Below are 15,236 nucleotides of genomic sequence, written 5' to 3' on the forward strand. Positions count from 1 at the left end.
TCACATTTTCCTTTGCATACCTAGTAATTTTTGATTGGATGCCAGACATTGTGAATTTTACCTTGTTTGGTCCTAATATTTTTTTGTCTTCTGTAAATATTTTTGAGTTTTGTTTTCGGATGCAGTAAAGCTACTTGGAAAACAGATTCTTCGGAGTATTGTTTTAGGCTTTGTTGGGTGATATCATAGTGGTATTTGTTCTTGGGCTAATTTTTTCTCCATAACTGAGGCCAAACTCTGCTGAGTACTGTACTTAATACTCCCGTGACGTTTTCTGCTCTGGTTGGTGGGAACAGGAATTATCCTGGCCCTGTGTGAGTGCTGACTGTTGTTCCCTTTTAGTCTTTTCAAGTGGTTCTTTCCCTGGCTTGGGTAGTTGCTGCACATGCATGTACTGGCTGATACTCAGCTGAAGACTCCAGGGGGGCCCTCTGGAACCTCCGGAGCCCTCTGTCCAGGTCTGCCCTCTCTGGTCCTCTGCCCCAGGAACTTGTGCTGCCTCGGCTTCCCTGCCTTCACTGAGCTTGTGGCCTCTCCCTGGGTTCCTTCTACCTGTGCTGTGGCTGAGAAACTCTCCCACAGTAAGTGGGAACAACCACAGAGCTTTGTGCTTCTCATCTCTCAGGAATCACTTTCTTCTGTTGCCTGATAGCCAGTGTCTAGGAAACCTGTTTCATGTACTTTGTCTTACTTTTAAGCAAGAGGTAGTATAGCCAGTCCTTGTTAATCTATCTTGATCACAGATGGCAATTAGAGAATAGGCTCTCGGCTTCATTTTGAAATAGTGGGAGCCCCAAACTGATATGCTAGTAACTGTTCTGTTAACGTTTCTAGTGGAAAGATTCTAGTAACTTTTCTAGTGGAAAGAGAGCCTCTGTTAGTATTTATATAGTATAACTGTGGGGTGCCTCAGACTGATCCTGATTGAGCCATGTGCCCACCTGTGGTTCAGTTACTGTGAATGGTACATTTCTGTTGGCCGATCTCCTGGGTCACAGCTTTGCTTCTTCCCTGCTGGCCCTTGTTCAGATGTGGGCATTACTACGTGGAGTAGCAACGAGATAGCACACAAGGAAGAGATACTAGGCAGATGAGCAGTGTGTGTGATAGAGAATGAGGTAATGTCACAGAAGAGCAAAACTATCGTAGTTGGGTTCAAGAAAGTTTCTGAGATACCTTTGATTAAAGCTTCATTCAAACAACTTCAGCACAGAGATCTGAATAAAGTCCCTTCTCATCTGATAGACGTTACACTGGGTTTTACAGAGCTTAGGGAAAAGAACTCAGTAGAAGATGGGTGGAAAAGAGAAAGAAGTGAAGTGTTTTCTACAAATTTAGTAGGTGAGGTTTATAATCTCCCATAATTTCCTATGCTGTTATTATTTTTTAATGCAGCTATTTAAAGTTTGAGGTCGGTTTATGCTTAGTGGATAGAATTTTGGTCTTGTAGCATAATTGTGAGATCTGTCTTCTACCTTTGGAGGAAAAGCAGAGTGTAACCAAATGCAGTCTGAATTGGGGGTCATTGAGCTGAGCCTGGAGATCCTGTTTAGGAAATGCTCTGGACTTCTGTGGTTGGGTTGGTGCACCAAAGTGGGATTATATATGCACCAAACCTACGTAAACATAGGTCCGCTGGTTGTTTCTTGCTGCTTTTAGTGAAATACTCATCTTTCTTAACAGGATCATTTATTTCTGATTTCATATTTTCTAATAGAATCAGAATGCTCTTTGTAAAATGTGTACTAAAGAAGAAAGAGCTCTGGACCTGGAGTCCTAAGATCCAAGTTCTTTGGCTTGTGTCTAAATAAATGTGGCATCAGGCCAGTTCTAGCCTCTCACACTTGTAAATCACTTCTTAAATGGAGATACCAAGCCTAAAATGGGGGTTTGGTTTCTGTTCAGTTCAGTAGCTAAAAGAGAGGTTGTCTGAGTTAACCCTAGTTTTGGTAATATTAACTTTCTGGATTAAAATACTCAAGCTTGATACAGATTTCCCAAAACACATAAATTAAGGGACCAGCCAGAACTATGATTCTGTAGCAAAAAAAGAAAAGAAACAACCTGATCATTGGAATTAAGAGTAAATCAGTGGTTTTTGGATCTTAAAGCCGAGGACTGTACTTAGAAAATAATTGAAAGCTGATTAAGAAAGGTGGGAGTAATATATGCACCCCTTATCTGTGCCCATGCTCTTCAGAGGGGTCTGAAGACTACTGCACAAGCTGACTTCCATCCAGCTCTAAAACTCTTGATTTCAAAAGTGTAGAGAATGTGGATGCTTGTATATTCATGGCTGAGTCCTTTTGCTGTTCACGTGAAACTACCACAACACTGTTAATCGGCTATACTCCAATACAAAATTAAAAGTTTAAAGTTAAAAAAAAATGTAGGAAATATACTGACTTAGAGACTATTATTGCCTAAAAATATTTTGAAAAAAATTAACTTACTCATTTATTATGAATTACTTTTATACTTTATTTGGTACAAAATAATGTCTTTTATATACAGTGTAGATTGAATTGTTATCTTTGGGGTGGATACAAAAATCTCTTAAGCAAAAACACTGATCTCTACAGTCAGTTGTTAAAAATTGTTATTTGTAGCTTTTCATTTAACTCTTTTAGGTAATTTTATTTCCTGAGAGGTATTAACATTTTCATTTATTTTTTATTGAGAGGATCCTAGTGTAACATTTCAAGTAACTAACCAGTTTTCAAGCAAAATATTTTTTCATTAAATTTTCTTTAAGTATATTTTTGAGAAAAAAATTGAATTTATCTTTTTGGAACAGGGTCATTATCGTTATTGTGCTGCTCTTTCTATGCTGGGGGAATATGACTGGGCCCTGCAAGCAAACATAAAAGCTCAAAAACTCTGTAAAAATGACCCTGAGGGAATCAAGGATCTAATTCAGCAGCATGTAAAGTTACAAAAACAGATAGAAGACCTGCAAGGTATTTCACCTAAGATTCTTTTGGTTACAGTCGAATTCCCTTAAAAACTTCCAAAGGTGGGTTTCTTGGATTAATGGACCATAAATCAGTTCTCAGAAGATTGTGCTTGTATTTTATGTTATCTTGGTCAGCTCACTTAAATTTTTCATTTGTATTCATGTAGAATTCTTAGTATTATATTCCAGTTGGTAATAATAAATGATTTGTATTTTTTATTTGAAATAGCAACAAATTAATTATTCTTTTGTAGAAAAATATGCTTTCTTGAAATTTTGAATGAAGGAAAACCTTTTGAAACAAAGTTTTAAATTTCTTCCTCCATTATTATAGTTATTTCCTGAAGAAAAGGCCCTTCAGTAGAGTTGTTTGCTTTTGCACCAAGATGGTGGCTAATTCTGTAGCATGCTGAATGTGTGTGCATACATAGGTACCTCAGAAATTAGTGTGCAGGCTGGGAACTCCAGGTTTTCATTCTGCCCTTACTTTCTCTCCTGAGTCATTTTGCTCCATCCAGCGCCTGAAATTACCTTACTCAGCCTAGAGTCCTTTCCTGCTCTTTCTTCTGTGAGTAGTTAGTGTCTAACGAAGCTGAGCCCAGCAGTCCTATTTCACTGTCAGATGTTGTCATCCAACAGGACATGTTTATCAGATTGTGAGCTCCTCGAAGACAGGTACCATCTCTGATTGAGGTTTATACATTGCTGCATCTAGTCAGTGATCACATGTAATGGGATGTCAAATAAGGTTTGTGTAGCATCTTGTTCCCCATTCCAGTACTCTTGCCTGGAAAATCCCATGGATGGAGGAGCCTGGTAAGCTGCATGCAGTCCATGGGGTCGCTAAGAGTCAGATACAACTGAGTGACTTCACTTTCACTTTTCACTTTCATGCATTGGAGAAGGAAATGGCACCCCACTCCACTGTGCTTCGCTTGAGAATCCCAGGGACGGGGGAGCCTGGTGGGCTGCCATCTATGGGGTCGCACAGAGTCGAACACGACTGAAGCGACTTAGCAGCAGCAGCATCTTGTTGACATCATTCTAAAACTGAAAACATCTGAAAGTGTAAAATTGGTTAGGTTTAGTTTTTCAGTTCCCTAAATTTGATACTTATTGTCAGCCTAAGAGTGAAAATCTTTTAAAGTATGTGTTGCCAGTCCACTGATTATTTTGTGTGTGTGTGTGGTTCATTTTTATAGGTCGAACACCAGCTAGTAATCCAGTCAAAGCCTTCTGTGAAAGCAGGTGAGTTAATATCAGATCAGTAGCTGTTACTTAGAGTTGTTTTGCTCTGAGTTTGAGTTACTGTCTGATGCTTTAGTATATAATAGCAACCACAATAAAGTTGGGAATAGAAGAACAAGAAGAGGTTTTATTTTACTGATTTTAATATTTTTTTTTATTTGGTTGCCCCAGATCTTAGTTGCGGCATGCAGAATTTTTAGTTACATCATGTGGGATCTAGCTTGCCGACCAGGAATTGAACCCAGGACCCCTGCAGTTGAAAGTGCAGAGTCTTGGTCACTGGATCACCAGGGAAATCCCAAGGAGAGATTTTAAAGTGTGTTTGTAAGATTAGGTCATGACCTGTGATTTGTTTTGCTGAGCTATTTACATATATGTGTACTGGAGATCCATAGCCTAAGCCCATGGGGAGGAGGCGTGAAGTGTTAAGACATAACTGTGCTTCAGTGGCACCAGTTTTAGCCATGAGGGTCCTGGCAGCAGAGACCAGGGGCACAGTCTGTGCCATTCACCCCTCGCCTCCATCCTGGAAGCATCTGCCTCCAGCCTCCTCATACCTTTTCAAAAAAGGCTGAGGCACTCCTGTTAGAAGTAGGCAGCAGATAGATTTGAGCTCATTTTCTTCTGCTCGTAAGAAAACAAACAGCAGTCAGGAGTCTATGTTCTTTTATTTGGCAGTTAAAATAGATTAAACTTTACCCACATGGTTTACCCACATACCTGGGATGTGGAAGCTGTTAAATTTATAACAGACAGACTTGCTTATTTTAATATTAGAAACCAGTATACATTTCTTGAGTTGTTCTTTATCTATTTTGAGCTTTTAATTCCAAATTTAAAGCAGTATTTATGTAAAAACCCAATTTCAGAGGCAGAGATTCTTTTTGAAGCTATTACTTTGCTTTTGAGGAAAAAAGGTAATATTTGCTAAAACCTCCTTGTTTGAAGGATAACTTTAAAAAAATACTAAACAATAGAAATAAAATTATTTCTTTTATTACTGCTCAGGGCCTACATACCTAGTTTATCAGCACCTGCATTTAGTACTTCACTTAACTTTGTGGAAACTGAAAAAAATTTCAGAAAAACTAACCACGAAATGGCAAACGGTGGTAATCAGAATCCAAAGGTAAGCTCAGTTAAAAACCAAGATTAAAATTATTTTGAGTATAGATAGTCTCGTATTTTATAATAATGTTTTCGTGATAATGGAAACTAATAGGCGTCTCTAAGCCTATAGCCCGGCTCTGTGCTCAGTGTCCCAGATGACCTGTGTCTGAGTTTTCCTCTGACCTGTAATGTACTCAGAGGTCAAGTTCACATAAATATTTCTTTCCGGGGCTTGAGAGGGGAAAAAAAGGAATTGTGTTTTGGACTTAGCTGGGCATTGAAGGGAACTCTCCCAATTCACCATGTAATTCTTTTGTTGTTAATAATGAAAGTCTCAAAGAGGCTATATTCAGTTTGGGAGAGGAGCATAAGGAAAGATGTGATAGGATTAATTCAGCATTTATTATGCAGTACTTACCATTTTGTTGGTTTATTAATTTGGTAAAGCTGAACATTTTAGGTGCTTAGCTGTCCATGGCTGTATTGTGTTTTTAAAGTCTCAGTAATGTTATTTTCATGGTAGGTGGTAGATGAAGCTCTGAAAGTAGATGATTGTGACTGTCATCCTGAATTTGTACCACCATCAAGTGAGTTTTTTCCCCTTCTGTAAATTTTTGCTGAATTCATGTAGTGTTGTCTAAGCTTCTACATGCTAAAATTCACAAAAGCCTCACTTATATTTGCTGTTGTTCTCCTTTTACTTTGCAGTACTTTTGAGTAGAAAAAAATTGGAATATTTATTTGAAATAAATGCTCAGTCTTTTCATATTGCTTAATAAATTTAATTTTGGAAATCCAGGTAAAGGTATGGAAAGGAAAAATGATGCTTTCTTGGTCTGCTACCTAATTTCCACTAGGCCGGTGTTTCTGTATTTCATTATCTACCCCCTGCTTTCAGAGCTGTTTCTCCTTTCATGAAACTTTAATACTTCAAATACCATTTGTCTGTTTTATGTGCTGTATGTACATGTGTGCTTTATATATAAAAACAGATCTTTTTCATCTTCCAATAACCAATTCCAACTTTCTTGGGGGTGATGTCACCCCTAAGTATATGTTGAGAATGGATATACTTTAATACTAGTTTATTTAAATTATATGTGTTTAGTGCATTCCTTTATTTATGCATCTAGAAAACATGGAGACACACAGCAGACCTCATCTACTTGGTGTCTTAAGGAAATGAGAGATTGCAGAGAAGCAAATACTCATGCCGCGTTTTTTCTCAGTGTGCCCTTATACTCCCCGCTTCTGAAGGAGGTCATTCTGAAGTGGATTTCATTCTTCTCTGCCTTTTAAAACAAAGGTTGAGAGAATTCAGATGTCCTCGGTGGTTCAAGGTTGTGTTTACTCAAGCTTTCATGAGCTCCTTTCAGAGCTATTGTGGTGAGATGGTTGACCTAGCTAGTGATCCTGTTGCTCTCTTCTTTTTCATTAGTTTTGTGGTTCCTTAATTTTTTTTCAGTGTTTGTACCTCTGGCAGTCGTTTCGGTCTTATACATCTGCAGCTGTATCTTCTCTTAGGCTCTAGTGCTACATATCCAACCACTTACTACTGGTTAGCACTATAGCACAGATATAAAGGGTGGGAAACACAGGTGCCTGCCTTACCTGATGTGACTTTATGGCATATGCAAAATATTTGAGAATAAAACTGTTTCTTTAAAAACAGCTTTTAATTTATTGATATTTCTTAGGCCATTATTAGACAGCACATTTAAATCATTTAAATACTGTTCATAGTTTGCATCTATGTTCAAAGAAATTGAGGTCCCCGAATTAGATTAATTAAATTTTGCCCTAGGTCACCCAGTAGAAATCAAACTGGAACTCTTCTTTCTAGAAGTCTCTGGTTTTCTGAGGCCCCCCGAGCTCAGGCTGTCAGCCCCTCCCTGGTAATAGCTGACTTGCTTCTCCCAGAGCTTCCTTCAGACGCGCCTCGTCCCTACCTGTGCGCTCCTGCACAACTGTGTACAGTGTGTACAGTGGCGCTCTGCTCCTCCTGAGGAGGTCAAGACTGAGCTGCAGAGCTGGAGAGTCAGAAGCACTGGGCATGTACACATTCACACCACCTGCCCCTTTCAGCCTGTCCTTACTTAACCCTCTCAATCACACAGGTTTGCCTAGTGCTGCTTAAAATGAACTCCATTTGGCCCATTCTGTGTAAATCCTACTTGTTAACCTTAAACACAGATGCTGCTTCCTCCCTGATGCCTTTCCCAGTCACTCCAACTTACATGATTTTCCCTTCTAGGAATTACAAGAGCAGTTACTATGGGATTATATTTTAATAACAACATAGAATCTTCTTTTTTTCTTAGTGGGGGTTATTATTTAATTACTGAAGTGACTGTCTTTTTTTCCCCATATGATTATAAACTTCCTGAGAATAGAAACTATAGCCTGAAAAAAAAAAAAGAAGAAAGCAACTATAGCCTTCTATGTCTCTTCTATAGCTATCTCTCTCTTGTAAACTGTATCTCTTCTGTATCTACTGTAGGGTTAAATGATAATCATCATTATAATTTATTCTTACAATAATTTTATAGCATACATAGAGAAACATTATCAGTAGCTTTTTTTTAAATCACTTACCTGTTAGACTGACAGTATTGCTCTCTTTGCTTTATTATTCCAATTTACATCTTTTAAAAACTTTACTTTTAAGCTTGTAGATTTTTATGTACAGGTTTCAGGAACAAATACTTTTGTATTCGCAGGTCAGCCTCCAAAATATAAAGGGAAACAAAAAGCTCGAAACAATGAATTGGAGAAGTTCAGGTATATTTCTTATCTTTTTTTTTTTTTTTTTTTTTGCTTTATTTTGTTTCCATAATGTCTGCCTCCCAAGAAGAAAGGAAAAATAAATCTCTTTCAAGTAGTAGCTACTTCTGCATATGTGTATTGTGGTAAGTACATCTCTTTCAAATGTCTAGGCATATCTTTGGAAGAAGATAATTTTTGGCTAAAGGATTATTTAATCCTGAATGTTAATTAACTGAGAGTTATATAATAGATAATAGCAGCATTAATTTTCTAAGATTTCAAAACACATGCTCCTAAGAAGAAGAGGAAGGCATATTCAGATAACTGTAAAGTAAGTATTTGATCTCCTTCACTGTTCACTTGCTTTCACCTGTCTCTCAGTTCCTTCTCTAGTGCCTTTCTTTAGAAATTGCTGTTAATCATTTCTTGACCATCTGGAAACTAACTATGCGTACCCTGACATGGCTGTGTGTGTATTCAGAGGCCCTTTTAAATCATTATCCCATTAGAGGAAAGGATTTACTAATAAATCAACCACTTACAAAGTTGGTTCTACCAAGCATTTCCCCCAATTAACAGTAGGAACTCTTGGCACCAATCTTTATAGTTAATCTCCCATTACCTACAGTGATGTAAATTGATGGAAAAGTGAAAGTGTAAATCTTACAGTAGATACAGAAATTCATGAAAACAATGAAAATGATGCTGGTGAAACTGCAAAGCCTTCCTTGCCACAGTTCCACTAGTCTTCACTTTTCTCTTTGTATCTGAAGGCTGATTCCTTGATAGGTGCTTCAAGGAGAGTGAATATCATTTGAATATCATAGCACTAAGAGAAATTAGTAAAGTACCATTTTTTGATGGTGCTGCAAAAGTTAAATGCAAAGCTATAGTGCCTTATGTTATTCTCTTGTTTGTTAGAAAAGCCCTGGGTCTTCCTCACCCCTCTTCTCTCAGCACAAAAAGTAACCAAAACCCAATACATGTTTATTCTTCGAATGCATAGTTACAATTTCAACCCATTGTGTTAAAGATAACTCGATTTTCATGATGTTTTGTTTCTGTTTTCAAACTGAACACCCTTCTTGATTATATCTATTTCATGAGGTTATTAAATAATAAAGTGGATGGTGGTTTAGTCACTAAGTCGTGTCTGACTCTGTGACCCCATGGGCTGTAGCCCACCAGCTCCGCTGTCCATGGAATTTTCCAGGCAAGAATACTGGAGTGGGTTGCCATTTTCCTTCTCAAGGGGATCTTCCTATCCCAGGAATTGAACCCAGGTCTCCTGCATTGCAGGCAGATTCATTACCAACTGAGCTACATGGGAAGCCCAAGTAGGACAACCACATAAAATTCTTAAAGCCCTGGAACATAGTAAATGTTCAATACACTGGAACTGTCATCATTGTTAACACTATCATTTTCATTGTTAGAACCATTCTGGCCTCTAGGTTCCTTTTATCTCTTCTAAAATGGCTTGACTACCTTCCCATATCAGACCATGGATATCTACATTCTTCATTTTCATGGCTGTAGGATATTTGGTGAAATAGATGTTATGTGAAGGAGGAATTTCTAGAGTAGGAATCGCCATCAAAGGGCATGTGTAACTAACTTTGCCATATTTTCCTCTCAAAAAATGAACAGTGTTCATACTGGTACTAAGCTACGAGAGGGTATGATATAAAAAAGATGTTTATAGATTTGGTCCATGTCCCCAGTTCCTGGCACAGAGCTCCTAGGACCCTTGGAGTTTCCTGAGTGAAGAGAGAGTCTTTGGTTACTTCCAAAAGACTTTGGAGCTCCTTCCTCCCTATTTGAGTTTAGACTAATAAGGTGACTCAAGTCTTCAAGATTGAGGCTGGTCACCAAAAAGATTAAACGTGTGATTGGTTGGAACTTGCAGCACCCTCCACCCCCCAATCTTTTGGGAGGGGAAGGGAGCTAGAAATTGAGTTTAGTCACGAGTGTCCTGTAATTTAATCATTCATGCCTGTGTAATGAGACCTCAATAAGAACCTCTAAACACGGGGGTTAAGGGAACTTCTGGGTTGGTGAATACATGGAGACGGTGAGGAGCAGTGACTTGGGGGCAGTGTGAAAGCAGCGTGGTGCTTCTCCCCCCACACCTTCCCTGAGTCTTTTCCACTGAGCTGCTCCTGACCTCTGTCCTTACGATTCACTGATAACCGTAAGTAAAGTGCTTTCCTGAGTTCTGTGGGTTGTCCTCAGGAATAGTTGAACCTAAGGGGTGGTCACAGGAGCCCCTGAATTTGTAGTCAGTGGGGCATAAGCATGAGTAGCCTGGGTACCCCATTGTGGGTGAAGTGAGGGCAGCCTTGTGAGACTGGGCCTGTAACCTGTGGGGGCCTGAGTTACTAACTCCATAGCTGGCGTTAGAAGTGAATTGTTGGACTCTTAGTTGATGTTGCAGAATTGGTGTGGAAAATCACAGGTATTTGGTTTCAAAGCGCCATACGTTTGGTGTCAGAACTGGTGTCAGAAAACACCACCTTAAGGTCAGCCTTTCTGAAATGTTTGTGTCTTTTTATTTGATTTTTGCATGAGATGGACCATCTTTGCAGTATTTATTGGGCACATTGATTATCTCAGGAGTTTGTTGTTACTGATGACTTAAATTTGTAATAACTTGGTGATAGGTGTAAATCCCAAATTTCTTTTTTTTTTAAGCTGTTCTTCCATAATGTTTGTATAGCGAGTTCAGCTGGTCCTCCTTCCCCTCTAATTTAATAGGGGTTTTATTACACTTAGAAATGACTTAGCAGAGAATCAGCATCTTGGTAATATTTCTGTTTAGGAATTTGTGACTCTCCATTTGTTCAGTGTTTGATGTGACTTTCAGTAAATAACAGTATTTTCCTTTATATAAGCAGGAGTGTTTTAAAATAATTCACAACAGTGCTTTTCTCTTTTAGCCCTGGTTCACAAGAAACTTTACCAGTAGATTTGAAAAACATCTTGGAGAAACAGTTTTCTAAATCTTCCAGAGCTGCACACCAGGTAAAGGCAGAGACTTTGCTAATGGAAAAGAGACTCTCTGAACATAACATTTTGTCACTTGAATGAAATCTAATCACGTACCACTCTTTAAGTTTTGGGGTTTTTCTAATGTAATTTTAGTTATGGACATAGAATTTAATGGATGATTGCTAAGAGACCACGCTATCATTAAATTTAAGTTTTAACTTGGTAGTTACGTGAACCTGAGATTTAACTAATGGTTAATACTGCACAAGTGTTTGTTTCCAAAAGATTTAAAAGGAAGAAGCAAGTCTTTGCAAAGATGTAAAGCTTTGGCGATCTTTGCTTCCCAAAGTTTTAATTTTTAAGTTAAATAATTTTAAAAGGTTTAAATACCTGCAGTTTTATTACACCTACCATAAAATCTTAAAGGAGCAAACATTTTATTCTTTGACTTATCGGATAACTGTATATAAAATTCTTTCTATGATATTGAGTAAGTAATAAAAAAATGTACATTAAGGGGGAAGAAATGAATAGGCAGAGCACAGAGGATTTCTCGGGCTATGAAAATTCTTTGTCTGATAGTATAGATGATGGATACATCATGCACTTGTCTGAGCCTGTAGAATGTACACCAAGAGTGAACCATAGGGTTCACAGGTAAGCTGTGGGCTTTGGATGATTATGTGGTGTCGTATGTCATTCTGATGAGTGATACTGATAGTGGGGGAAGCTATGCATTTAAGGGAATAAGGAAGTTTGTGGAAATCTTGGTGCCTCTCTCTCAGGTTTTTTTGTAAACCTAAAACTGCTCTCAAAGGAAACATTTTAAAAGATGCAAGAGATAAAGCTAAAAGATCACTTTGAAGGAAATTGTCAAGCTGAACGCATGTATTAAAAGAACAGACATTTATATATTTACTTGTTTATTGCTGCAGCATGTGGGATCTTTGGTTCCCTGACCAGGGATCGAACTCACACTCCTTGCATTGGAAGTGCGGAGCCTTAATCACTGGACCACCAGGGGATTTCCAAGACTTTTAAATTAGTGACACCTTCCTCTCAAGAACAAGGGGGAAAAAAACAACCAAAAGAGAAAGTAGAAGGAAATAACAAAGTAGAAAATAATGAAATGAGCCTCTCAGCTTCTGAGATGGCCCACACTCTGTGGAGTGTGTTTCTCTCTAAATAAGTCTCAGTTCAGTTCTGTTCAGTGGCTCAGTCGTGTCCGACTCTTTGTGACCCCATGAATTGCAGCATGCCAGGCCTCCCTATCCATGACCAACTCCCGGAGTTCACCCAAACTCATATCCGTCAAGTCAGTGATGCCATCCAGCCATCTCATCCTCTGTCATCCCCTTCTCCTCCTGCCCCCAATCCCTCTCAGCATCAGAGTCTTTTCCAATGAGTCAACTCTTCACATGAGGTGGCCAAAGTATTGGAGTTTCAGCTTTAGCATCAGTCCCTCCAAAGAACACCCAGGACTGATCTCCTTTAGAATGGACTGGAATAAGTCTACTTCTTACCTATTAAAAGAAAAAGAAAGTAATGAAATGGAACAACACATAAAGGATCCACAGAGCTAAAAGTTGACTCTTTGTCTTTGACAACATAAATAAAATTTATACACCAGTGACCCACTCCAGTACTCTTGCCTGGAAAATCCCATAGATGGAGGAGCCTGGTAGGCTGCAGTCCATGGGGTCGCTAAGAGTCAGACGCGACTGAGCGACTTCACTTTCACTTTTCACTTTCATGCATTGGAGAAGGAAATGGCACCCCACTCCAGTGTTCTTGCCTTGAGAATCCCAGGGACGGGGGAGCCTGGTGTGCTGCTGTCTATGGGGTCGCACAGAGTCGGACATGACTGAAGCAACTTAGCAGCAGCAGCATGGAAACTAAACTGTGGTGTTGGAGAAGACTCTTGAGAGTCCCTTGGACTGCAAGGAGGTCAAACCAGTCAATCCTAAAGGAAATCAGTCCTAAATATTCATTGGAAGGACTTGGTGCTGAATCTCCAATACTTAAGCCACCTGATGTGAAGAGTGGATTCATGAGAAAAGACCCTGATACTGGGAAGGATTGAAGGCAGGAGAAGGGGGTGACAGAGGATGAGGTGGTTGGATGGCATCACCGACTCAATGGACATGAGTTTGAGTAAACTCCGGGAGTTGGTGATGGACAGGGAAGCCTGGTGTGCTACAGTCCATGGGGTCACAAAGAGACATGCCTGAGCAACTGAACAACAGCAGCAGACACTGATGGGTTTCTCAGGTGATGCTAGTAGTAAAGAATCTGCCTGCCAGTGTAGGAGATGCAGGAGACTTAGGTTCTGTTTCTGGGTTGGGTAGATCCTCTGGAGAAGAAAATGGCAACCCACTCCAGTTGTCTTGCCTGGAAAATTCCCTTGGGCCACAAAGAGTTGGAAAGGACTCAGCACACATGAACTGATAAAAGAACATACAATAAAGCAATTTCAAGAATGGAAAAGGCACACTACTCACAGACTCTTTACTTTGACAATTACTGTACCAAAATAGTATTATGAACATTATACCAAGAAACTTGAAAATGTATATAGATGAAAAAGACAAATTTCTAGAAAAACCCAGCTTATAAAAACTCATAAAGAAATAGAAACATTAACAGACTCTGTGGATTATAACAAATTGTGGAAAATTCTTAAAGAGATGAGAATACCAGACCGCCTTACCTGCCTCCTGAGAAATCTTTATACAGGTCAAGAAGCAACAGTTAGAACCAGACATGGAATGATGGACTGGTTCATAATTGGGAAAGAAGTATGTCAAGGCTGTATATTGTCACCCTGCTTACTTATAAGCAAAGTATATGATGTGAAATGCCGGGCTGGATGAAGCCCAAGCTGAAATCAAGATTGCCTGGAGAAATATCAATAACCTCATACATGCAGATGACACCACCTTTATGGCAGAAAGCAAAGAGGAACTAAAGACCTCTTGTTGGAGGTGAAAGAGGAGAGTGAAAAAACTGGCTTAAAATTCAACATTCAAAAACACAAAGATCATGGCATCTGGTCTGATCAAAAGAACAAAGTCAGTGGACTTAACACTATCTGCTTCTTATTTCAAAGAGAAAGTGAAGTCACTCAGTCGTATCCAATTCTTTGCAACCCTGTGGTCTGTAGCCTGCCAGGCTTCCCCATCCATGGGATTTTCCAAGCAAGAATACTGGAGTGGGTTGCCATTTCCTTCTCCAGGGAATCTTCCCGACCCAGCAATGGAACCTGGGTCTCCTGCATTGCAAGCAGGTACTTTACTGTCTGAGCCACTAGGGAAGCCCTGGTCCCGTCTCTACTGGTCCTATCAATTCATGGCAAATAGATGGGGAAACGATGGAAACAGTGACCAACCTTTATTTTTTTGGGCTCCAGAATCACTGCGGACAGTAAGGGCAGCCATGAAATTTAAAAGACACTTACTCCTTGGAAGAAGAGCTATGACAAACCTGGACAGCATGTTAGAAAGCAGAGACATTACTTTGCTGACAAAGGTCCATCTAGTCAATGCTGTGATTTTTCCAGTGGTCACGTATGGAAGTGAGAGCTGGACCATGAAAAAGGCTGGGTGCCGAAGAATTGATGCTTTTGAACTGTGGTTTTGGAGAAGACACTTGAGAGTCCCTTGGACTGCAAGAAAATCAAACCAGTCCATCCTAAAGGAAATCACCCTAAATCTTCATTGGAAGGATTGATACTGAAGCTGAAGCTGAAGCTCCAGTACTTTGGCCATCTGATGCGAGAGCTGACTCCTTGGAAAAGACCCTGATGCTGGGAAAGATTGAAGGTAGGAGAAGGGGACAACAGAGGATGAGATGGTTGGATGGCATCACTGACTCGATGGATAAGAGTGTAAGCAAACCCCAGGAAATGGTGAAAGATAGGAAAGCCTGGTGTGCTGTAGTCCATGGGGTCGCAAAGAGTCAGACACGACTGAACAAACAACAGAATCCAGAATTTCCAGAACCAACCATAACTAGTCACTATTCCAGTCGTTGAATACCTATAGACTATTTTTGGTGAAAAGTTGTTTGTTTTGGTTAAATGTGATTCATACAAGTCTGCTTTGACAAGTGCTCTGTAAATACAGATCTGTTTCTTCTAAAGTAAAATACTGGATTTAAATCCCCC

The 15,236-nt window shown here is 39.4% G+C and overlaps 1 protein-coding gene across 10 annotated transcripts in view; it reads left to right on the forward strand.

Annotated features, from left to right (window-relative positions):
• TTC3 (tetratricopeptide repeat domain 3) overlaps window positions 1–15,236 on the forward strand; it is a 125,438-nt gene that overhangs the window by 40,130 nt on the left and 70,072 nt on the right. For all 10 annotated transcript variants that reach the window (XM_027961621.3, XM_042238430.2, XM_027961634.3 and 7 more), the window contains 6 exons: window positions 2,798–2,960; window positions 4,159–4,204; window positions 5,213–5,333; window positions 5,838–5,901; window positions 8,035–8,095; window positions 11,020–11,104. In XM_027961621.3, coding sequence (XP_027817422.2) covers window positions 2,798–2,960; window positions 4,159–4,204; window positions 5,213–5,333; window positions 5,838–5,901; window positions 8,035–8,095; window positions 11,020–11,104 — 540 coding nt within the window. The remainder of the gene's footprint in view (window positions 1–2,797; window positions 2,961–4,158; window positions 4,205–5,212; window positions 5,334–5,837; window positions 5,902–8,034; window positions 8,096–11,019; window positions 11,105–15,236) is intronic.

The sequence above is a fragment of the Ovis aries genome, chromosome 1, assembly GCF_016772045.2.
Source record: "Ovis aries strain OAR_USU_Benz2616 breed Rambouillet chromosome 1, ARS-UI_Ramb_v3.0, whole genome shotgun sequence".
Classification (NCBI taxonomy): Eukaryota; Metazoa; Chordata; class Mammalia; order Artiodactyla; family Bovidae; genus Ovis; species Ovis aries.